Source organism: Xenopus laevis, chromosome 7S (genome assembly GCF_017654675.1).
Source record: "Xenopus laevis strain J_2021 chromosome 7S, Xenopus_laevis_v10.1, whole genome shotgun sequence".
Lineage (NCBI taxonomy): Eukaryota > Metazoa > Chordata > Amphibia > Anura > Pipidae > Xenopus > Xenopus laevis.
The window spans coordinates 6,832,638-6,859,713 of NC_054384.1; the positions used below are offsets into that span (position 1 = coordinate 6,832,638).

At 34.2% G+C, this 27,076-nt stretch overlaps 1 protein-coding gene across 4 annotated transcripts in view; it reads right to left on the reverse strand.

Moving 5' to 3' along the window:
• Positions 1–27,076, reverse strand: part of LOC108697174 (protocadherin-15) — a 404,849-nt gene that overhangs the window by 291,068 nt on the left and 86,705 nt on the right. For all 4 annotated transcript variants that reach the window (XM_041570856.1, XM_041570857.1, XM_041570855.1 and 1 more), the window contains 2 exons: positions 17,375–17,535; positions 8,873–9,028 (listed from right to left, as the gene is read on the reverse strand). In XM_041570856.1, coding sequence (XP_041426790.1) covers positions 8,873–9,028; positions 17,375–17,535 — 317 coding nt within the window. The remainder of the gene's footprint in view (positions 1–8,872; positions 9,029–17,374; positions 17,536–27,076) is intronic.

Here is a 27,076-nt window from a genome sequence, read left to right on the forward strand (position 1 = left end):
ATCTGTGCTTGATCAATAAAGCTTCCTTCTCTGATGAAATCCTCGACGTGGCTCTGCTGAAATTATTGGGAGCACCAATCACCAAGGTACAGAGCCAGCAGCTCTTTCTTTGATTTTTAAACTTGTTTTTGACTATGTATTGAGTATTCCTTTTGGTCACTCTCCTTATAACGAGTTTTTTTCCTTTACATGGTTTTCCCTGAGGGGGCAGATTTACTAAAGGGTGAAGTCGCCGCCACTAGTGAAAATTCCATCCTCAGCGAAATACCATCGGCAAGGACATTGCCTATTTAACAGGCAAAGAGGACCATTTGCTAGAGAAAGAGTACATCGTTAACAATGTTTTGCACCTTTTCATAAGCTTTGCAGAAAGATTTGCAAAACCGCAAAACGGCGAAAAAATGGGTGTCCATTTTTTTTATGAATTCGACTATTTTTTTCTCACTTCAAAAGCTTTAAAGTGAGTTGGGTGTTTTTTTGTGACAACTTTTTTTGTCTCAGATCCTTTTTTGTCCAAATGCATTAAAGTTAGTGGGTGTTTTTTCTTATGGAAACTTTTTTGTCTCTGTGACAATTTCCTCTTGGCGACTTTTTTGTTATGGCAAATTTTTTTGCGGCAAGGATTTTTGAGGTAGTTTTGTGAAAAAATTGCAGATGGCGAAATTCAGACGTTCGCCGCAAATCCATGCCTGCAAAAAGATTCGCTCATCACTTGATAAAAGTGTTTTAAAAGCAGTTAAATGCTACAAAACACTAGAAAGTATGTTGTACACACCCTTAGCCAGCCCAGCTTACAAGGACTTTCTTAATATCATTCATAATGTTGCATGGCTCTTTACAGGTCCTGCTAACAAAGATTGCATTGATTTTATTAAAATTCATACAGACTTAAGGTGCCATCAGGGGTCCATCAACTAACAACTGAATTGTTATTTTTTTGCACAAATCTCAAAAAAATTTGTGTTTTTTTTAAATTTCTTAACAGCAAAATTTAAAAGCTATTAAGAGAAAAAGCACTGAATGCTTTTAATACAAAACTAAACTAAAACAAAAGCCAAATAAAATATGTTGAGGTGCTATAGAAGTTAATGGGAGGTGCACTGATCCTATTGAACCATTTTTGCTTAGTCCATGTTGCATTAATAGCCAAGAGGTAACAGTGAATATTGAATATTTTGTTGCACATTTTCATGCAGATTATTGTCAGTCTAAAGGACCGATATTGGCAGCTTTAATCTGCCCATGTATGGCCACCTTAATTTGTGCTTTATTCAGTCTGCACTGTGTCAGACTTTGAATGCAGTGCTAGTTGTAGAGCACAACCAGACACTGAATGCAAGTTGTGTCCAAGTAAAAAACTGCTACAGTGTCATGTAACTTTACAAGACCAGCAAATTGAAATCTGTACCTCATTCTATATTTGGGGAGTAGGGTGGGAGAAATATTATCCTTGGGTTTATTCCTAATTAACATTTGTATCTCCTTAAAATCTGTCTGTTTTCAATCAAGTTCCAATATAGGGTCTTATTTGTCTCTTATTTTTACATATATTTATAACATTGAAAAAAATTTTTTAAATGGCCATTAATATAATGTAAACATATTCACACATTAACCTTGGGCTGAGTGTCAGGTTCAAATATCATAGTAACTAAGTCAAAGATTTATATTTCATAAGTGAAAAAGTGATCATGGAGTCGTTTCAGATTAATTGGAAACTGGATTGTATTTTTCTTTTGTGTTAATTTCACCTACCCGTTTTGAATAATATCATCAGATAGTATTTTTCAGAGCTTTCAAAATTATATGAATGACCTTGATAAACTCATATGTTATTCATATTTCAACTTCGTAATTCTGAAAATCTGGATGATTGTTCTTGGCTCTTGGGATGTAGATTACAGAGATGTCATCTATATACTTTGGAAATGCAGATAACCTAATTTAAGCCTACACATTGAAAGGATTAAAATCTGCATGGCCTAGTTTCCAAATACTAATTAGGATGCAGCATGATTTCATAAGATTTCTCTAAAAAAACTATATTGTTTTTCCCAACATAAATTTTCATTTAAGTTGATTAACCCAGGGGAAATTTGCACAGAAAAGCTAAAGTAACTATCTGGGATAACTCAAGAAATAATTTTGCATCTTTAGAAAAGTTTAAGAGAAATCACATTTACATTTTGATCAACGATTTCTGTTTGTTCAGCATTGTAGCACAGAGAGATCTTAATCTAAGACATATGAAAGAGTAAATTCAGATCAAGAAAATCCAAAGATGTTTTCAGATATTTACTTTTCAATAAACTATTTTTTAAATAAAGTTCACAGAATTATTCAAGACTATGTAAATATGTTGACAGGATTATATGACAAATTCTGGGAAGTAAACCAATCATAGGACTGTTATATATTTATTTCCTTTTAAGTGGGGGGATTTTCTAAGTGATACATTAAAAATTTTCTCAGAAATCTCTTGAGTTTCGAAACCACAAGCACAAGTACTGCTGGAGTGTTTTCAAGTGCCATCATTCACTTCTCAAATACTGAGATAAAATACATATCCACAAGAAAGAGTATTGCTCTCTACAAATCTGCTGATATTTGTTGCCACTCAAAATCCAGATATATTCTTTTGGGTAATTGCTGACTTTATAGTTTTAAGGCTTGGCTAACTGACTATATATGCATGGAACCAAAACTATAAATAATAAATGCACTTTACTTAAAAAAAAAAAAAAAGAAAAGAAAACTTCCAAGAAATGTTAGATTCTTAAAAACGAGAGTTCTTTTCCTTGTTTTTCATGCAGATAAAGTTTTCTTTATCAGTTTCAGATCAGTTTCTACAAAGATTTATATATTCTGACAAAAGCATACAGTAATATAAAGGTATTTATAGTTATTGAAAGAGGACAATAATGTTTAATCTATGATATGTTTCCGTTACAATATTTCTTTTAATATTATCTTTATACCACTAGTAATACACAAAAGTATAGCTCTGCAGAAATACACTTTTTTTTTTTTTTTAAAAGTAATTTTTATTGGTTTTAAGAAAAGCAAAAAGAAAAATTACAAGGTACATGTATAAACATTGGATACAAGGTACAATTGTATATAAAAGCTTAAGAAATTGCAAGGTTCCACACAATCACAGAATCATTTGTAAGACACTAATTGCTATACAAAGCAGCATCTATCTAAACAATGACAGCAGGGTTAATACGTATCCTATTCAACCAATACTTCCAATGGTCATAAACTTTTGCATAATTTCCCAAATTTTTCTGATACATAATTTCCATCCACGCTTGAGTATCAACTCTATTTATAACCTCCTGTATCTGCGGGTCTAGCACACCTTTCCAGTTCTTGGCTATTGTATATCTTGCAGCTGTTAATATGTGAGAAACAACCACACTACTACCACACGGCAGAGATTCCATATTTAAATTAAGCAGTGCCATATCTGGACTTAGTTCAACCATTTGTGGAAATATTGATCGAATAAGATCCGATACTTTAATCCAGAAGCCTTCTATTTTTGTACACGTCCACCACATATGCATGGTATCAGCGTTTTGGCCACACTTCCTCCAGCACAGGCTAGAGTTTACATCATCAATTTTTGCCAGCTGTATTGGGGTTAAATACCATCTCAACAAGATTTTCCTGCTAATTTCAATATGATTAATACACTTGGTAGCCCTACCTGGCCATTTCAATGCGGCTTCCCATTGTTCAGACGAATATTCCCTATTCAAGTCTTTTTCCCATTTCAAAAAAGAGCTTCCTTTGGTGTCAGTGTGTGTCGTAGACAGTAATTTGTAACATAAAGATATTCCTCGAAATTTCCCACGTTCCGCATTTAAATAAACCTGAAAGGCACTCAGAGCCTCCTCAGTTTTTGTTAAAAATGGGTAAATAATATGTCTCAGTTGGAGGTATAGAAAAAAATTATGTTTCTGGATCAAAAATGTATCTCTAATTTGTTGGAAAGGCCACAGACCTCTGTCATCTGAAATATCACCAATTGTCAAGATGCCTTTAGCTTTCCACTCTAGTAGTTCAAGCGTCGGCAGAAGTGCAAATACGGAATCAATAGTTATATCCCTAAAATTATGTTTCCACCAGTGATTTTGTTTCGTTATTTCTCGCCATAATTGACACAGGTAGGTAGTTGTTGACAATGCTTGGAAAGTACAGTCAGGACTTATAGCTATAGCTCTTAAAGCGTTAGTAACTGTGGTACCCTTTACAGTGGAATTTTCTATATCTAGCCAAAGTTTTTGGGTATCATTTTTCCAACACGCTTTACTAAATTCTAGAGCTGTTGCTTTCATATATGCTTCCAGATTAGGCACACCCATACCTCCCTGAAAAACAGGTCTAAACATCTGATCCTTACTTATTCTAGGCCTTTTACCTTTCCATATTAACTCCTGGAATAACTCTTGTAGCTTTTTAAGTATATCAGTGGGAATTTTTAAGGGAATAGTTCTCATTAAATAAAGTACTTTTGGGAGGAGCATCATTTTAACTATATTTATCCGTGCTATCCAAGAAAATTCAGTTTTGTTATAGAATTGAGCTTCAATTTTTAAGCTATTGTACAATTTACTATAGTTTATCTCCATCATGTGTGCTACTGGAAAGGTCAATTGTATACCTAAATAAGTGATTGAATTTTTGCTCCATTTGTAAGGACATATGTTTCGTATAGTTAAAACAATGCTCTCAGTAACCCCCATATTTAAAATCATACATTTCCCTTCATTTATTTTGTAATAGGAAATTTGAGAAAAGGTATCCAGGACATTTTGTACAGCTTGTAAGGACCTCACAGGATTCGCAATAATTAACAAAACATCGTCTGCAAATAAACTAATTTTATGGGAAAGTGCACCTACTTGAATACCCTCAATATCATTATGCTCTCTTATTGCAGCTGCTAAGGGTTCCATGACTAAAGCAAATATTAATGGTGAAAGAGGGCATCCTTGCCGAGTTCCATTAGTTATTTTAAATTCGTTTGATAAAAAACCAGATGACAAAACTCTAGCTGAGGGACAGGAATAAAGTGCCATAATTGCATTTAGTATAAGGCCATGGAACCCCAGCTTCTGCAGTAAACTATATAAATAACCCCAGTGGACCCGGTCGAATGCTTTTTCAGCATCTAATGAAAGAAGAATCGAAGGCACGGAACGTCTTTCAACTAATTCAATTAGGTTAATGATTCGTCTTGTGGCATCCGGTGCTTGTCTACCTTTAGTAAATCCAACCTGATCACTCTGTACTAACTGAGGAATAATATCAATTAATCTAAAAGCCAATATTTTGGCAAATATTTTAGCATCAGAGTTTATTAGCGAGATCGGTCTAAAGTTACCTGGCCTATCAGGATCCTTTCCAACTTTGGGGATAGTAACTATAGTTGCATGTAAAAATTCAGGTGGGAAATTTGTTTGCAATGCAGCCTGATTAAACGCTTTAGTTAAAAAAGGAGCTAAAGTTCGAGAGAACATTTTATAGTATTCATTGACTAATCCATCTGGACCCGGAGATTTGTTAGATTTCAATGAACTAATCGCAAATTCTACTTCCTTTTGGAGTATGGGGTTGTTAAGGAGCTCAAGTTGAGCAGAAGTTAACTTGGGTAGCTTACTCTCTGCTAAAAATGCGTCAATTTTCTCCTGCACTGGTTGAATTGTTTCAGTACTATCTTTTAGATTATATAACTCTGAGTAATATGCAGCAAATAAATCCGCAATTACTTTAGGGTTCATCTCTTTTCCATTCTTAGAATTCAATAAGTACGGAATTCTTTGGGTAGCTTGCTTATGTTTAAGTCTTCTTGCCAATAGTGCAGAGGCTTTATCACCTTGGTGGTAGTAATTTAGTTTTAACTTCTCATAAATATAAGTTTGCTTAGTAAATGCTATCTCATTTAATTCCTTTTGCAATAGTCGTATTTGTTCACTGGTCTCTTTGGTGGGAAAGTCTTTATTGTTTTGCTCTAGTGTGTAAAGTTTGTTAAGAATGGCAATTTGTTTAGTAGTGCTTATTCGTTTCATACGTGCTTCCACTTGAAGAACTATCCCCCTCAGAAATGCTTTATGAGCTAACCATAAAGTCATATTAGATATCTCCCCATTGTCATTAAATAGAAAGTATTCATCTAGATGTTTTTGAATATCTTGTACATATTGACTATTCTTAAGCCGGAAGGCATGTAATTTCCAAATACGGGGGTTTTTTAAGTTAAAGGCCTCTGAAATATCTGCCGTTATTGGGGCATGATCAGACCAGGTGATATGTCCAATGGTTGTCTTGTGAACTTGTTGTAATACCCATTTATCTGTGATAATTAGATCAATTCTCGAGTACATCATATGTACAGGAGAAAAGTAGGTAAAATCTCTGTCACCTTGGTGTTGAATTCTCCATATGTCATAAAGCTCCTCTCTATGAAAAATTTGTGCGAGTCTTGATTTGGCTTGTTTCTTATTGGATGAGCTGTCCACAGATGGACACACAGTTTTATTAAAATCCCCTAGAATGATTAAGGATCCTTTTTGTTCTTTCTTAGCTAGCTGTATCGCATTCTCAATAAAACTAATTTGACCCTGATTTGGAGCATATATATTCATTATGGTATAAGGAGCATTGTTAATGTGACACACTAGTATAAGATACCTCCCCTCTTTATCACAAATAATCTTTTCATGTTTCAATGAGACAGTGTTTCTAACGGCTAACATAACTCCACATTTTTTTGCCAGCATAGATGCAAAATATATGGTAGAAAATTGTGGGTGAGAGCATTTCGGGGTTTTATTCCTATGGAAATGAGTCTCTTGGAGACAGGCTATATCTGCTTGAGACTTCAGAATCTCGGACCACATCATGGACCGTTTAAAAGGGCTATTTAGCCCCTTGACATTTAACGAAAAGATCTTAAACACCATGATTCTTGTAAAGTAACTCTAGAGACTGCAGTGGTAGATATAAAGCAACCCGAAGTGCAGAATTTCTGCGCCATCTTAAAACCTTAGAGTACCATTCAAAGCAAGTAGTGTGTCTACATATGATATAATAGAACATTCCAAGACTTCTTCTCACAGAACTGGAAATAAAGTGAGCAACTTTGCATTTGAAATACAATGTTATAAGAAACAGTAATAAATTCCAAATATTCAAACTTGACATATTAGGCATCGTGTACCTTAAGAAAAATAAAATTGAGGTAAAAAACCAGAGCCAAACGTTAAACATAATAATAAGAATAAAAAAAAAATAAAATAAAACAAGTAACAGAAACAAATAGCTCTACTAAAAGCGAGCTGATATAGGAGTGACTTAGCTGCTTTATCCGAAACGCCGGATTCAGGGGCTTGAGCTAAGATTATACAGAGATCGAGAGTCGTGCTCTCAGGTCAGGAGTAGGGCAAAACACTTCCTGGGTTAATAAGATAGCACCAGAAGGGAAACCAGAGCATTAAGGGGATGAATGGCGATTAGTACGCTGCGGTGTCATCATCCAGTCACTTGTCACTTGTCGTTTGCGCTTTGCAGGGGTAGCACAGGGAGATTCGGTGGAGTCTAACAAGTTCCAAGATTGCAGCAGATTGCACGCTTCCTCAATAGACGCTGCTATGTGCTGGGCTCCGTTTCTGACAATAATGAGCTTAACTGGAAAGCCCCATTTGTACTGGATATTATTATTTCTTAGAGTTTTTGTGATTCCCATAAATTCTCTTCTTTTAGCGAGAGTGGCGGCAGATAAATCAGAAAATACGAGGATATCCTTATATGGGTCAGGAAGGCCAGAATTTGCTTTGGAGAGTTGTATAAGTGCTTCTTTTACATGAAAGAAATGGATCCGCACTATAGTATCCCTTGGTAGGGAGGAGGGAATACCCTTAGGCTTTGGGATCCTATGAATCCTGTCAATAATAATGTCACTATCTCCTAGAGTGGGAAGGCAGGTTTTCAATAATGTTTGAAAGAAAGCACACAGTTGGTCAGGCACAATTTCTTCTGAAATACCTCGCAGTCTAAGGTTATTTCGACGTGACCTGTCCTCCAAATCTGCCATTTTCAATTTTAAGGATACTACTTCCTCTTCCAGAGCATCATTGGCATCTATTAAATCGTTATGGGATCTAGCGTATTCCCCCATTTTATTTTCAATGTGATTTTTCGCTCACCTATGAGTTGTAGCTCTTTCTGGAACTCAGTCATCATCTGTTTCAATTCCGCCATCATCGTGCCTTTAAACGAGTGCAGCAGGGAAACCATTGTAGCCTCTGTAAGAGGAGTTTCTTTATTATAAGTGCCAGAAGCGCCAAGGATATCCAAAGGAAGAGCACTTTCCTGTGACGATGTTTCTCTGGAACGCATATCCTCATGCGCAGTTATCGGCGCAACGCCATCTTTGTTCTGCCGTTGCCTGTTTTCAATCGCCGAGAAAAACTCAGTAAGTTTTGCTGGGCTTCCCTTCTTCCTTGTTTTCCCCATCAGCGCTGTATCGTACGAGGTTTAGACAGCTCGTGCTGGCTTTTAGAGAGAAGGATCGCCCCTGTGAGCCGGGTTTGTATCCTGAGTGCACGGAGCTCACCAAAGATGCGTGCTACATCTCGCGCGTACAGACCACGCCCCCAGAAATACACTTTTAACATACCAATTATACCTACAGGTTTTATAGTCTAGTTGATCGGCTCAACTTGTCTAACAGGTATCATAGCATATGTGATAATTGTTTTCCCAGGAAAATAAAACAGTTTAAAGTAAAATGTATCACATGTCCCTACAAGAATATTAGCCATTGTAATACACTGTGAGACACAAAAATATATAATCTTACCTCATTTACAACTGCTCTGTAATTCTGCATTTGGAACTGTGGTGAGTTGTCATTTCTGTCCCTCACTACTATTCTTACTTCATGGTTTATGATGCTGCCAACTTTTTTATTCAAGCACTGTACAAGGACAACGATGGACTGGATGGATGACGGCGGCTGTAAAGAAAACATAAGCTTCAATTAATTTTATTTTTACAATCTATTTGATTGAATACAATATCCACGAGTTGTAGCACAAAATATATATGGAACACTAGGGGGATTATTTATCAAAGTCCAATTTTATCTCAACAGTTTCTGCTACAAACTCTGATCAAATCCGCTCAGGTTTTTTATGCTTATTTATTATTACATTTTCCTGAAAATTTGCTTTGCAGGAAAAAAAAATCAGATTTTCATGATATTTTCGGCTTTTTCACCCAAAAACTCAGATTTCTTATGCTTTTTTACCTGAAAACTCAGAAAACTTCAAAAAATCACTGGGATTTCTCCCACTGACTTATGTGCAACCTCGTCAGGTCTGAGATGCCGGATTTTCCATTCTTCCATCGATTTTATAGAAAAAAAAAATCACAAATGTGATTTTTGCATTTGGAATTTATTAATAACCCCCTAGGGGGTCTGGATATATAATACCTAAATATTCAGTGATCATCATTGACACAATGCAAAAGTATATATGTTAACACAAACTGTATATTTTATCAAGAAGGTATTAGACATCACCAAGGGATTCGATTATCATGTAAAAAGACATACTGATATATTTCATGGATCTCAAAAGTGACTTGTAATTGCCTTAATAATTACTCCAAAGTTGTGCAGTTCATCTTATCAGTATTATCAACCCAACATGTATTTGTCAGAGCAGTCTTTATTTGAAGTCATGTAAGGCGAGTAAGTAAGGCTAGTCATGGCATTTAATGGTCTTTTTTTCACAAAATAAAAGTTTAAACATTCATTCATTTTAGTACAGCATAAAATTAATGTACTCTGTGGAAGCAGAATATAGAGAAGTATATATAGAAGTCTCTCTCTCTCTCTCTCTCTCTCTCTCTCTCTCTCTCTCTCATGTATCGTGGATTGTTTGTGAATTTCTTATGGGCTAAATAAATCACCTATTTTCATGCAGCAACTATTTTTGGTGTGATTCTGGATTTTGTCTATCATGTTTTTATGCAATGTCATTTCATTTTTGGCTCCTAAAGAAGAAATTCATTTTACTTTCTTTAAATCAATGTTCTTTTCAGAGGTGGAAGAGCCTCATTGTGCCAAGGAATCTAAAATAATGCTTACCCTGCAGTGTAATCATAGTTGTTAAGTCATCAATAGCTTTAGACAATGTTGGCTTCAATTAACAGCTGCAGGACAGTCACACTATATGAGATAGATTTTACTCAATGAAAAACAATGAGTAGAGAACATACTACAGGGACAGTTTAACATACTTATTACACTAACTGCCAGGAAATTTATTGTACTGAAAATATTTAAAGTAACATTTTTTAGGCATTTTGATTTACTACAGTTTTAATTTAAGTACCATGTACAACTGCAATCATATGCTAAATGTTTGGAAGGGAAGAACATTGAAAAACAGTTTTCACTTGTATTCATTCATATATATTTATTCAAAATTTCCTGTAAAAGCTGTGTTGAAGTTTCTTTGCTGAAAAACTACAAAGCACCTGCCAGGCTGCTTCTAAAATTTACAGAAGCCGTATATTTTATACACAATTATTTAACCGGAGGCATGTCTACCTACTTTTTCTTAAATGTTTTTTTCAAAACAAAATTTTTAAATTTAAGGGCAGATTTATCAACTAATTTATGGAATTATCAATTACCGTTAATCCTTTAATAATGACTGCAGCAATTTATTATGCTAACTATGGAATCTTTCTGAATCAATTAAATTGAATCAATCACCTTGAAAATTATCAAGGGATGAAAACATAATTCTGCCCCGGTAAGTTCTCACCATGAGAAAGCAGTTTTGGGCTTCAGTCCTTAAGAGGGATATACATGAGCTGGAGAGAGTGCAGCGACATGCAACTAAACTGGTTAATGGGATGGAAGATTTAAATTATAAAGGTAGACTGTCAAGGTTGGGGTTGTTCTCTCTTGAAAAAAATACGCTTGTGAGGGCACATGATTACTCTTTATAAGTACATTTGAGGGCATTATAGACAGATAGCGGGAGATCTTTATTCCCATAAAATGGATCATAGCACCAGAGGCCACCCTTCTAAATTAGAGGAAAAGTACATTAATTTGAAACAACGTAAGTGGTTTTTCACAGTTAGGACAGTGAGGTTGTGGAATGCACTGCCGAATGATTTTGTGATGACTAATTCTGTTATGCCCTTAAGAAGGGCTTCGTGGATGATTACTTGGACAAGCATAAAAGGCTATAGTGATACTAATCTACAATTAATATAAATATGGGCTTATATAGTTCATGTGAGTGCATGAAGGGGTTATTGTAAATGTGTGTGTAAAAGTATATGCTCTGAGCTTCAGTTGGAGGGGTTGAACATTGTGGACTTTTGTCTTTTTTTTTAACCAACTTAACTATATAACTATGTTAATTGCTTCCAGGAAAGTGGATCAGTATTGATATTGACCACAGGAATGTCAAAACCACAACACAAGCAAGCTGATTTCATGAGATATGCAGCTCTTTGCAACTCCAGATAAGTCTACAACTTATCAAGCCCACTGACTCCAATGCAATTGGTGCAAGAAAAACACCCAGTAACTTGAAAAAGATTGCATGCATGTATTTAGCTAAATTTTCCATGTTTTCACACATTTTCAGTAAAAAGCAGCTGTATAACTACCCCTCTAAGGAATGAGTGTTCCTTCAGGATTATTATTGCAGTAAATATTATTTTTTCCTTAATTCAAATGAGTTTAGATGTTTTAAAGTTCAGACACCTGAATATTAAATAATTACCTGTCTGTCATCTCATAAGAGTACAAATTTATTAGCAGTGGATCAACAAAGAAAATTAGCAAGAGACGTTGAAATGTTTAATCCCCAATGCCAACTCTGCAAAATAAAATTATATCTTAAAAGATAATTATAGTTTTCTACTATATGAAAAGAAAATCTAATTGTGAAATGTGTTTAAAATATTATAAGAGCCTGTAGTACCAAAAATGAAAAATAATTTTCTGTTCTATAGACCAAGGTGGACACTATGTTTGGTCACATTTTCATGGGGGCACAGATCTGTTTATACAAGTAAGTAGCAGAATTTGTCTTTATATACCTGTATTTAGTTTTGCTCAATGAACATATGAACATGGCTGACGTATAAAATAGTTTTACTGTGTTTTAACTGATGTTGTACACTAAGGGGCAGATTTACCAAAGTTTGAATTGTAAATTTGAAGTCAAATTCAAATTTTTTGGTCAAACTCACAATTTCGAATTTAAAACCACCCACTCAAATTGAATTCAAATGTGGGATTTATCACATCTTGACCCTGGAAACAGTTCTACTATGCTTTGTCACCTAAAACCTGCCAAACTCATGTAGAAGTCAATAACAGAGGTCCGTTGAATCATTTAAAGATGTTAATAGCCTTCCTGACATTTAAGTTTTTTTCAGAGGAAAACTGGATTCAAATTCAATTCAGATTTATGGGTCGTTCATATTCAATCGAATGTTAGATGTTTGAGTTTTTTCTTAAATGACCTCCCATTCGATTTTTGAGTACATTAGAATTTATTAGATAAAAAAATTCACAAAACATCGAAATTTGACCCCCTTCGATTCTGTGTAAACATTGGTAACTAAATCTATAGCTTGGATAAAGCAAATGATTTCTCACTCACAGATCTCTGGATTCCCTGCCCTGCATAAATACGGACTTTTTTTTGCTGCCCATTATTTTTTTTACTAGATACATGAACTTAAAGTTGACTCTAAAATGTTGATCAATGTGCAGCAATAAGGCATACTGTAAAAATACCTAAAACTACAGAAGGTGGGAAAACAATGACTGTAGCTCTATTGTTACTATACTGATTTAATAAATAGCCACCATCTCATTCTTATTTCTTCATGTGTTCTACTTTTCTGAAACAATATCCCAACCTCCAAAGCTTTTTTCATATCCAGTACTAGCTGTTCAACTTCATTCATGTTCAAAGCCAGCTCTCCAGTTTCAACCCCAGAAGTGGGGCAATAGCATTGTCCTGAACCCCTGATAATGGAGTCACTCCAGGTTATTTTCATTCCTGATTATTATTATTATCATCAAGTATTTTTAGAGCACCTGCATATTGTGCAAAGCTGAATGCCAGGAATACTCCCAACTATGAGTGTGGCTCTGCCACACTGCAGCCTCAATCTGGGCACCCGCAAGTTTCAACCACTAGTCGGTGATCTCTTTCTGCAAGCTTAAAATATATAATGATTGTAACTATCTTTAATTTTTTTCTTAAAAGGAAATAGAAAATGTAGTGTTCTTCTGGGACTTGAAAAATGGACCTCCCAGTTAGTGACTGCCCTTCCCTAACTACTGGTCCAGGAAGGCAGCCAGAAGACTCCTGGTGAATTTGTTTTTTAAACTCCCAATTGTCTCAGCTAAATCCAAGCAGTCTCAGTGACTATTTAGAGCCAGCAAATCAAAGATGAATGAACTCTACTTGATTTAAATGCTTCTCCTAAATTTTTACTGGCTTACGCATTGTTGCTCAGTCTGCCCTGCTTCTTCTCTTGCTTTATCTTCTCCAGTTTGTCCACTTTCTTTGCCCACCTCTCCTTCTCCAATTTGTTGTCCGCTATCTCTTCACTGCAACCAACATCATACTGTACTGCTTTTTTTGCCAACTCCTGCTCCAGATCATCTCCCACTCTTACTCATCGAGTACCTTACTGTACCCCTCCCTTGGCCATCAACTGCTTCTTGTCCGAAAGGCTTACTATCCTTCTGTTAATGTGTAGTGTATCAGAGATTTCCTCTCAGCAAATTTCTTACTGCATTCTTACTCAGTAATACTATTAAAAACGTTTACTATTTTAATGAAAATGTTAGTACGGGTATGTTAGTATGTTAGGCATATGAGAGGTTCAAATTATATTTTCCATTTAATGTAAAATGTGAATTAAAAATAAACTGTAAATTATTTGTTTCTGAATTTATATATTTAAATATGTATAAAAGGCTGTTGTTCCAGCCGAAACGTTAGTTTTTGTGTGCCTATATTAAAGACTTTGTATTTTTTGCCATAAGACCTATGAGTGCTTCTTCTATGGACTATGTGGATACTGATATTTGATGCTTGCACCCAGGCATAATTTTTGCAATTTTCGTGAGTGCCGATACCTACAAACAAGACTACATATTTAAATATGTATTTATATATATATATATATATATATATATATATATATATATATATATATATATATATATATATATAGTCAACTACATATATATATATATATACACACACACGCGGTCCACAAGTCCTCCGCACACCATTGCGTTGCAATTACCCAGGTGCTACCAATAAACTGCAATATATATATATATATACATAAAAATAAAAAAACAAAATTGCATTAATACATGATGAAGTTCTACCATTAGATTTAATGTGGTATTCTCTCAAGGTTAAGTAGCATTTCTACAAAAGCAATCATTTTACAAATCAAAATAACATTTTTAAAAATAGGTATTTTCAGAATTACATATATATATATATATATATATATATATATATATATATATATATATATATATATATATATATATATATATATATATATATATATATATATATATATATATAGTTATTCCAAAAAGCAAAAGAAACAGTATTTAACAATCAATAATTAATTGAAGTGAGAGTTTGTATTGGTAGCCAAAGGCAAAGGCACTGTGATTTCCAAGCTATAAATTGCACTTCATGCATAAAGCAAAGACTGTTCCACACTAGTAGGCTTTCTCTTTGAAATATTGCATAAAATCAGTATATTCATGATTTTACATGATGAATAATTCAAAAGAAATAAAATGATAAAAAGTTATTGTTGTGTTTTCACTCTATTTTATATGTCTGTGTATTCATAAACGAATGTGTTTGTTTTCCCTTTGTCTGCATAGGTTTCTTCTGGATGTACCAGTTATGCCCCACTCATCAATACCATACAGACAGGTTGACTGACTCTGGAATAAATTGACAATAATGTGTATGAATGTTATAGGGAACTTTAATTCTGACCTCATCAGGGCAGAAAAGGATTTGTAGAAATGACGTTAGGGCTGCAATAATACAGTGCCTAGCTTGTTTCACCAGCAACCAGCCAGCATCTACTGTCTGTTTATTTACTATGGGTTTTTTGGTCTGGAGCTAACATTGACAACTACTACTGTCCCAGTATTAGTGATGATGAATGAAACTGGCCTGTTCAGTTTGAAATGGCAAAACACACATACATTTTGCAAACTGCATTGTAATTCATTTTTTAAACGAATCTTGAAAAATCTGTGGTTTTACTGTATTTCTTAAAAAGTTAAATTTGAGAGTAAAAGTTGTCGAATGCCTATAGATTTCAATGGGTGCTGCACTGATCTGATTGGACTATTTTGAATAAATTCAGAATTTTAGACGTTTTCCGATTTTTTTTTTTGCTACGCATTGTCAGAACAACAAGTTTTTTTGGAGGTTTTGGAGGTATTCACATTTTTGTAGCACTTTTTTTTGCTCTTACTTTTTTTATTGTAATTTTTTAATACATTCCATGGTATTTGTGATTTTAGAGAACGTGAGTTTAGTTGTGGTTTCAAAAACTTCAAAAACCACTAAAATTCAACCTTTAATAAATTGGCCACCAAATGTATTAGCGTCAATGGCCATTTTTTCTCAAATGTAGTTGAAAGAAAAATATACTTTATAGCTAATAGTGAGGATCAGTCTTGTACAATTCCTATTGCAAAGGACAAAATATTTTCAGTGGGTTTGCTGAATTATGAATAAATAAGAGCTATAAATAAATTATAGAATCTTCTTTTTTTCTTATTTATATTTCTAACAAATTGCCACTTCAGCTATAGATGATACAGTAAATAATTACCATTAACTGACAGCAGATGGTGGCCTTGAAATCTCCTGAATATACATGGTATATGTTAATAATGCTTCAGCGTTTAAATTATAATCACTCATTAATTAAACATTTTTTTTAGGGCCAATTCTAAATTGGGCATCTGATTTCATATAAAAAGTGTGTGGGAGCAAACTATTGTCAAGACGAAGGTAAAAAGTTCTAAATTAAAAGGGTTAGCTGTAAATGGCATTATCAAAAAACCTTTGTAAAGAGGATGCAACTATGAAATTACCAGGACTAATTAGCAAAATAAATTGCAATCATAATTACGAGTAATAATTTAGAATAAGATTTATGAATTTGAAGAAATATCATAAATTCACAGTATATAGCACAAGGTTTATAAAATGTGGCTGAAATAGCATATGACACAGTCAGATTCTTAATGACTTAAATGATGTATTACACAGCCTGATGTAAGTATGATCAGAACATATATTCTCAGAAGTGATGGGCAAATCTGACCTGTTTCGCAATTTTTTTTCGAAATGCTGTAAAGTCGACAAAATGCATTAAGGTCTATGGGCATCACATTTTATTTGAGGCACAAACAATTTTTCACCCATTGGAGTCTATGGGCATAATTTTTGCTGGCGAATTTTTGCGTCAATTTCTCAAATGTATTCGCCAGTGGCGAAACATGGAAATTCGCTGTGAAAATTCTAGGCGCCCTTTGACTTTAATGTGCATCAGAATTGTCGCCAGTGTCAATATGAAAATAAGGCTGAAGGGTCTTATTTAGTGATGGGCAAATTTAAATTTGCAAATTTTCCCGCGAAATTTGTGAAATGGCGAAAAACTCGCAAATGTGAATTTTGCCGCCAGCGACAGTTTCGATGCCGACGGCAAATATATTTTGACGCCGGCATCAAAATTCACGTTTTGCGAGTTTTTTGCCGTTTTGCAAATTTCGCGAGAAATTTGGGAATTTAAATTCGCCCATCTATACTATACTATATCCAGACTATATCCAATGTGATATCTACATTTGCTGCATTTGCTTTGAACCTGTGATAAATCTGTTAATTGTGATATTCTTAAAACCTACAAATGTAAAAGGTGTACAATAGTGATGAGTGAAACTTTGCCAAATGCACTGGAGGCAATGGACAGGTTTTTGCAGTGTTTTTCTTGTGTCAATGGGCAATACAGTTTATTAAAAGCCAAATGCAGAGTCAATAGTGTTTTTTCTTGTTTTTCTTTTGCTAGCACCAAATAAATTGGAGTCAATTGGCATTTTTATTAGCATTTTTCATTGTATTAAATGAGTCAATGGAGGGTTTTTTCTCTGTTTCCTGTGTGAAAAAAAAATTCTGAAAAAAAAGCAAAATGCCAAATTGAAGCTTTGAAACAGATAAACAAATAAACTTACATCTCTGTCCAGAACTCTTCCAGTACTGTTAAGGTATAGCCTTTGTGTTTTTGCCTCTAAAATGACCCAGAAGTCAGTATTATCTTTCAAGGAAAGTTCTATAGTGGCATCTGGAACTCCTGCTGTCCCTTTGATTTGCATACTGTCCACAATTATTGTGCCTGTAAAAAAATGAACAGATAATTATGTAGACCAACAGGGATATCACTTTTCATCAATAAATCAATAAGTGCATACAATTTGAACACATTACTTTTCTCTGTGTCAATGACAAGAATAGATAAATGGAGGGCACTACTGTATAGGTAAAATTGTATCAGAATATATCAATAGACATAAAGTGAAAAAAATCCCAGAAATACACCCACGTGGTGTTTCTAAAATACTAATCTACTGTTATGGGCCTGCACACTTAAAAAAATATTTACACACAAAGGTGGTAAAAAAAACAGTAATGATTGTCAAATACATGCCACCAATTTGTAACCATATTATGTAAGCAATACAAGGAAGTGAAAACCCCTTGAAAATGTTACGCCGAAATGTTGGGGTAATTCTCACTTTTTGGCAAGAGTATCTGCTTCCTTGTATTGCTTACATAATATGGTTACAAATTGGTGGTAAGTATTTGACAATCATTGTTTTTTTTCAAATTTAACTTCGATATATACTCTTAAATTGTACTTGTGTATGATAAATGAATTATTTACATAAAAAACCTATTTTGCAACACCACCTTTGTGTGTAAATATTTTTTTAAGTGTACAGGCACATAACAGTCAAGTTGATGACAAGAATGAAACAGATGTATTATTATTGATCAAAATGAGTATGTAAAAATCAGTATGATATATCTTACATAGAAATGCATTTGGTATTTATTTTTCTATAAAAAAAACGAATAAAAGCCATGTAGACTATATAAACTACAAATACATTTCTTATATATATATATATATATATATATATATATATATATATATATATGAAGCATAGACTTTTTATGCTGCACATATTAATGGAAAATAACTAATTCAACATATTATCTTCGATGTTATGGGGGAAAAGCTTTTTAGCATCAGTATCTGCAAATGATAATATATGTCTTGTAGGCCTTCAATTGTATGCCTTTATCTGACCCATGATGATCAGTGATGGGTGAATTTCTCCCATAACATTCGCAAATCTCCTGCGAAATTTGCGAAACAGTGAAAAATTTGAGAAACTAGATGATTTGTGAAAATTTGTGAAACTTGATGATTGACACCCGTGTCAATTTTGGAAGCGCGTCTGATCGCATCAATTTTGATGCCGGCGTTAAAGTCAATGGGCGTCCGAATAGTTTTGACGATTTTGAGTGATCAACTTTTTGGACATTCATTCAAAACTTTTTGAGGCCAGTGAATTTCCGCTGGAGTTTTGCAAATTTATTCGCCAGTGCCAAAACTCAGAAATTCGCTGTGAATTCGCGCCAGGTGAATTTATTTGCCCATCACTAATAATGATTATGCAAATCAGCTAAAACTTATAGGATGCTTTATTAAAAAGAGGTTCGGTTTCCCCCCCTGCTTGGTTTTAAGTACAATAAAAAGTAAGAGCCCTCCATTAGTTCTCTTGCTAAAAAGCACTGTTCATGGTCAGATTGCACTCTGCATCTTGCATTGTATAAAAACAAAAGATATCAGGTTAGGGCTAGGGTTGGGCGGATTTGAACCATTTTGCTTCGACAAAAATTCTCTACCAGCGAAATGTCGCCGAAATTTTAATTTTTTTGTCCATGCGCCACCATACAAGTCTATGGGTGGGGGTTTCCGGTAATTTCACAATGTTTTTGGAGTTTTCGGGTGAAAACTCTGAAAAATTGGGAGTTTTTGGGGAACTTTGACCACTGACCCCTAATTTGAGAGTCTGAATGATGTCCAAAATAAGGGGCAGGTAATGGATGAATGTGACACTCAAATATCTTCTCTCTCATGAATACAGAGCTACCAAACGCAAGCCAACTGCTGTATTCAAGTATTATACAAGACCATTTTTTTTTCACTTTTCACACTGCCTTCCAAATTTTTTGCATTCATGAAAAGCTAAAGCTAAGCTTTAAAACTGAATGTCTATGCTCTGATGACTAATTCTTTTCTCACTGTTGCACATGGTCTTACCCGATCTGAGATGCAAAAATTATTGTAAACCATGCTCAAGACAAAATAAAAAGGATACAAATATATACAAAATGTCCATGATCAATGATAAATTCTCCCAGCTAATGCCTGTTAGAAATGTGTAAATTAAAAAAATATTAATTTTTTTTCATAAGAAATTGATGACTATATGTTAAAAATATAGCATTCAGGATTTCCTGCTCTTTTTTTTTTTAGATTCTATTAGACAGCAACAATGTACTGTAAATGGTTTCTGGCATTGTAATTTGACCCATTCTGTATACAGGTTGTTAAATTATATATAAGAACAGCAACAGAAATTTTGTAGATATTTATTTGTATTGTTTTCTTTGTAACATTCATAATTTTCCTACAGACAGTATATATATTTACTTAGTTAAACTGTTTATGCTTCCATACAGTATTCCTGTATTCCTAAAACCATTAAAATTTAAATGACTAATGTGTCCAGACATCTGGTTTTTCTATCTTAGAAAGAAATGCTAGAGAAAATTTGAATTCTGAATTCACATCAGGAATTCCCCTTAGTCCATCTTCTTGTACTAGCACAGGAAAGCACCAACGTTTATCAACTTTTTTCCTTGATAAAATGTACTATTTGTTTTCTAATGAGACAATAATAAAATGGAGAGTGACTGTCAAACACTTTTTCCATATTGTAATTAAGAGTTGGAGAGAAACCATGAAGGAATAGACACTTTGAAGAAAACAGGCCACCAAATAGAAGTAGCAAAAAAGTCTTCATTCACAAACATAGTACAATAACATTGTGCTGTATCAGTATGATGTACGTGAGAACACAAGAGTTCAATAATGTCTTTACTGTAATGAAGTTATTCAGTAGAATTGCTGCAAAGAATGTTTGCACTTTTTCCTTCCTTCTTTGGGGCTCTTGATATGTCAACTGAAAGTAAAATCTTAACCATGAGCCTTAGCAAAGACATTAGGCCATGATGAGAATAGTATTTAACAACAAAATAAAGGTTCAGTGTGTTGTAAATGTGATGCATTAGAAACAATTTATTCTCTGCAGTAGAACAGTTCTACTACTGGCTAAAAATAGCAGCTCATTATATTGTATCTTGTTGTATTTCACTGTCAACATTAAAGAAAATGATGTAGCTTGCTTTACTATATGTTCCGCAGGAGATGCCACCGGAGATGGTGCCATAAATTATGTACTTTCCCTTGATAATTATTCACCTATAGCAACCTTTTCTATCTTGCTAAGAAATACACCTTCAGGGTAAATCAGAATGTATCCACTAATTGCAGATAACTTCCGACAAATTGAAAGACATTGTAACATTGGAAACAAATAAATTAAAGGAACAGTAATACCAAAAAGTGAAAAGGTTTTAAAGCAATGATAATATAATGTACTGTTGCGCTGCATTGAAACACTATTATAGTGCCACGGGGGCAGCTATTCAAGCACATGATACACAGTAGATAACAGATAAGTACTACTATAGTTTATATAAACAAGCTGCCATTTAGCCACGGGGGCAGCTATTCAAGCACAGGATACACAGTAAATAACAGATGAGTTCTGAAGAATCCCATTGTATACTGCTCAGCTTATCTGTTATCTGATATTTATTGTGTGCCTTTTCTCCTTTTTCAGCTTTGAAGGTAATACAACTTGTTAATTGAGAAATGTGTGCAATGTTATACCTGTTCAATTAGAACAATCATGACCTTAAAATTAGTGATGGGCGAATTTATTCGTGAAACGCCCGCGAAAATTCGCCAGAAAAAAATCGCCGGCGCCAAAAAAACGGCGCAGCTAAACGGCGCAAATTCGCCCATCACTACTTAAAATATAATGTAATAGTATATGTCAACAAAAAAGATAGGTGACCAATGTTGCACTCTAGACAGAAAGTAGACCACAGTTTACACCCATTGTATTTCTCTAACCAAAACTTCTAATTTATACACAAAGGCTCAGGATATCAGCCACATAGCTATTGTTATTGTCCTTGGCTTTGTTTAATTTTTATAAATTGGTGTCTTATAAATTTTAATATCTTTGGCTTTCCATTTTCTTATCAGAAATCATATTCTCTACTGTTGCCGCCTCACAAAGGTAAGAGTGGTCTACAGACTGATCCATATTACCGTAGAGTCTCAAAGAAATATAAATATTAATTTGATCACAGTTGAAACTTGTGATTTTACAAAAACCAATTCCAAATGTTACAAAGATTCTATCCACATAATGTAATGCCCAATTTTTTTTAAATGATAACTTTATGCCCCTCTTGATGTACTATGTCCATCCTCAAATTTTAAAGATTACAGAACATAACATGATTCTCTGGGTTTAAAATCTTTTGGTGTTTGTTTTCCCTTAAAGAATAAATTACAAAAAGAACAAAAAGAGAATTTCATACAAGGGGTATAAGTAGCTATTACAGTAGATTGGGAATATGAAAAATCTCTCTTAGTACATCAATGTTGCTGCAGACGTTTATGCATATTTATACATAAATATTTACACATGCAACTAAGGTTGAATATCTTATTATTTAGAGATATTTAGAGGCGCAAAAGACAAAAGAATGGTTAAACTTGCTTCTGTAGATAACTTCTGCAAACCATGCTAAATGAATACCCAAGACAATACAACTGTTATTCATCCATATGATAGTTTGACTAATGTTATCCTAAGCGCACTGTCATCAGTGGACTGAGAATAAATATAACATCACAGGCCACAAAGATTTATGGAGTTTCACAATACTGTAGAAAAGACAAACATTATAGTTGCTCCTATGCTAATGAATTAATTGAGAACCTAATGGGAATAATACATGTCATGAATTTAAGTTTTCATTCATTCATTCATTCATTCATCTATTGGTGTCTAACGACAAATGCAGTTCTCTCTCCAGGGTTTTGTTGTTTTTTGAATTCTGCTACACTATGAACGGTTTTTCTACCATTAGTACAGGGGCATACAGAGTGTAAAATTGATCAATAGAGATGGGTGAATTTTTTTGCCTTGTTTCGCTGCAGAAATGACGCCCATAGACTTGTATGGCGTCGTGCGTCAAAAAGACACGCATCAAAAAAAAAACTTTAACGGGCGTCGGCGACATTTGATCACCTTATGGCCCGTACACAGAGCACTTGTGCCTATATCAGGGTAGTTTTCATTTTGTGCTTTTTGCCTTTCAACAGATTTAAAATATGGCACAAGGCACATAGCAGTCTCAGAATAAAATCCCCTATACTCCATTTATCCAAAAGCTTGGTGGTGCTTGGTTTTGCTCTGTGGATGCCCTAGCTTTATAGCTTTTTATAGAGCTTTTTCTCAAAATAGTACCAGATTGAGACTACAGCTCACATGAGGAGGCTTACAGAACATCATGACCAAGTGTGGCCCATATAGTATGCACCTGTTTTTTGCATATTGCACCTTGGCTCCCAGTTGAAAATGTAGCCCTTTAAAGCCCTATCACCTGAACCAATAGCTACAAAAAAAAATTAATTGCTAAATGAGCCTTTTTTTAGTTGACAAATTGGCAATAAAATAATCCTAAAGCATTTTATGGCATTGGACAAACAAGTTATTCTATTGGATTTGGCATATAAAGCACAACTCCTTCTTCATAGAAACATAGAATGGATAAAAGGTACAACATTACTGCTCATGGCTTCACATTGACTACTGTTGGGAGAATGATAGAAGAATACAGCACTACCACCTGTTGTGTGTTTTATGGATCATAAGGACCATGGGCTACTCACAATGCTTACAATTTTCATCCCTGCTGATATTCCTGAACACTCATTGGGACTGGCTTCATACAAGTTAATCAAGATCTGAGACCTATATGAACACTTTGCATTTCTTCCATTTAACAGAAGTAGAGACTTGTTTTTGACTTTATGTCACTACACCCTAGGTTTCTGATAATAATTATTTTAATATTATTTTAAGACACTGATCAAATAAGAAAAGGTTAAAATATTCATAATACTCATACAGATCGATTACATAGAAAGAATAATGCTACATAACATAGTACATGTGCCATAATGGTATAATAGTGGAGACCTTTAATTAGTATAATATTTAAAACACAGATGGGTTAATTTGTCAGTATTTTTAGATCTTTATAGTGTCGTTTATGGCAATTAACACAGCAAGCTAAACTATTTATCTAAGTTTAATAATGAGCTCAAAGTCTTTTCCTTTTACTATAATCTCCTGCTGATATTCTGGGCTGTTTTATCTGGTATTCATCCATAAGTAGAAATATTCAAAATTAATTTTCAAATCATATGTTGCTTGGGATGTAAACGTTTCTGGTAAGATCTTATGGTCACTTTTAATAGAAGGGACAATGTCTCCAAATGTTCCAGTTCTATCTATTAAGGCTAGACACATGATTAGTTGTTAGCTAAGGCATTAGCAAAAGCATGTACATTTTTCGTGTTAGCTTCCTTAAACCAATGCTTGATGTTGGGAAAGTTCTACCTAAAGAGATCCTTTTATGTGACATTAAAGGTAGAATAAAACCCCAAAAGTGACAGACCAGCTAATCTGTATAAATTTGGGATAGCTAGTGCTCCTTCTGTAAAAAAGTATCCATACATAAGCAAGTTAAGCCCCTCCACATTGGGTTTGTAGCTTTAGGACCCATGTATGAGTGCAAACCTACAGTCAGCATGACTAATCATGTGCCACGGATTCACCAGATATCAAAATATTAAAAATCCTGTTGGGTAAGGGTCAAATTGATATAATGAGCCTGCATATTGGATTGTTGGCTGGGGACCCAAAGATCAAATAATTCTGACTGGGCCCATCACATTGTTGAATCCCTAAGACTTTGCCAAATGAGCAGATCTATTTATGTATAACTGGCTTAAGTTATATTAAAACACATATATATTTATATTTATATCTTCTCTGCCTCACTTGCTGGGTCTACTCTGTATAAAGTCTTTTGCTGATTGTATTTAATATGTTAATTATCTGTTCTACATAATACAAATTCTAATCAGCAACGGCAATCTGCCTGCTGATTTAAAATTCTGTATGGCCCAGTGAATCTAAATATTACACCAAGACGAAGCTAAGTATAAATAATGCATTTACAGTTCTATCATTTATTCAATTAAATATAAGGAAGCAACAATCCTTTCAAAAATCCTTTCCATTAGCTGTTATGTACAAAAAATGAAGATAATTTATTATAGCTAATGTCACAGACATAACTACTATGGTATTATATTACTATTGTAATACAACTTTTATATTATGTGCCATGACTAAAATGTGTGATAATATGTTTGTATCAATGTTGTTATGAAAAATCTGCACCCCAATGGGATAAAATACCGGTCAACATTATGAGAGTGATTTAATACAATAGTAGTATTATTTCTTCACCTACATGGCCATCTCAGTTTCACGAAGTTGAAGCGAAAGCCCATTCATTACCTGAGCAGCCAATCATCATCCCAGTTATGTATTTTGCCCTTGGTCAGCAGATTTTGTTTTAGTTTTAGGGTATCTTTTGATAATATAGTGGTACACTCACAGAAGACATGGACCAGCCACATCTGTCTTGAAGATCACTCATGTGCTGATAACTATAGAAATTACCTAGAAACTCACTGAAATAAAAAAAAAACTCTCACTCTTGTAAGCTTGGCAGGTGGATAGGTATGATAGTAGGATTATACTGTACTTAATATTGCAGGTGCCAACAAGGATAGGAAAAAGGGACAATTGGATATATGGATAATAGACCCTACACTTGTAAATACACATTATGTACATCTATATGTGGATCTGTAACCCTACAGACATGGCTACACTTTTAGGAACCCATCAACCGCAGGCTTACTTTACAAATGTCCCATCACATAATGGAAACAAAAATTCCCAACACAAATAAACATAAAATTGCTCAGAGTGTTCTTCAAAGCACTTTTGCAAATAATGTTTTTCCCTAACTTCTTTCTTTTTCTCTTAAAACCAACTTCTCTAAAATTGCTCAGAGCACTGCTATAAACACCTTTGCAACATAAATTTTTATAGTTTTCAAGATATTCATAGCTTTTTAAACTACAATGTGACCCGTTTTCCAGAATGCTTGAGACCTGGGCCTTTCCAGATAATCAATATTTCCATATTGGATCTTCATACCTTAAGTCAACTAACAAATCACGGAAATAAACCCAATAGGCTAGTTCTGCTTTCAGTAAAGATTGATTATATATTAGCTTGGATCATGTAGCAGGTTCTGTTTTATTATTACAGAGAAAGAGATTTTTTTTAAAAAAATAGGATTATTTGGATAAAATGGAGTCTATGGGAGATGATCTTTCTGTAATTTGGAGCTTTCTGGATAACAGGTTTCTGGATAATGGAGCCAATACCTTTGGTAATATAATGAAAATAATGCTACCATACCACCTGTTCTTCATTTTGGTTGGCTTATTACAGTCGGCTGAAAATTATTTTCTTTTAATTCTATAAAATTACAATTACTCTGATTAAGCAGAGAAATTGCAGAGTAACTTCACACTCCTTTTGTCATGTAATTCCTTTTTAGCAGACTGTAGCCAGTTGTTCGAATTGAACCGGAGGTGGCTTACTGTTTCAGCTTCATTAAATTTCAAATTTTAAAAGCTGCTAATATCTTCAAGACTAGATACTGTAAAATGTAAATTGCAAAAGTGCTTATAGCAGTGCTCTGAGCAATTTCAAAGAAGTTAGCTTGAAGCATATTGTGCACCAAGTAATGTACAGTATGTTACTTAAAGAAATCTAATGACAGATAATGTTCTACCTAAAAACGCATATGTTTTTAAATCAAAACGGCACTATAGCCTTTAAAAGTTTCTCACTAATAATTACAGACTAGCCAGCTTTGAGTTGCTCAACCTACAATTGCTCTTTTTGGTGATTAACCTGCAGAGCTAAAGAAGTGCATCTAATGTGTCTTATTGAGCTTCATTATTGAACTTAGACACACAATAATGGTTTGCTTGGCTGGAATCTATTGTTACAGGAACACCATGTAGTTTTGCTTAGCTACCAGCAGAGCAGTTAAGAAGGCAAGCACATTAGACAAGGCGCACATTCATGAGGAAATGATTAATGGAATCGCACACTATTTGAACAGCTCAATGATCATTGACAACGATTAATACCATTGTTCTGTGTCAACTTTAAAAGTCATTACAGGTTTCACATGGAGGAGGCAATACAGAGATATTCTAGTGGAAGAATGTACTTTACCATGAAGAATTATTTATTTTCTTATATCCTGTTTTCTGAATCTCCCACGGCAATGCTTTACTTTAGAATCTGAAAACTATTCCTATTTGTTTTTCTTTGCCAAAAAAAATTGGTTTTAACACCGGTCACCACAGCTTTGCTAAATGTTAGCTGTTTTCATGAGTATTAGAAGTTTAGTAATACTGGATCTCTTTAAACTGGTCTCTTACAGTTGCTTGTTAAGGCTAATTGGAAATGTGTGTCTGGTACTCA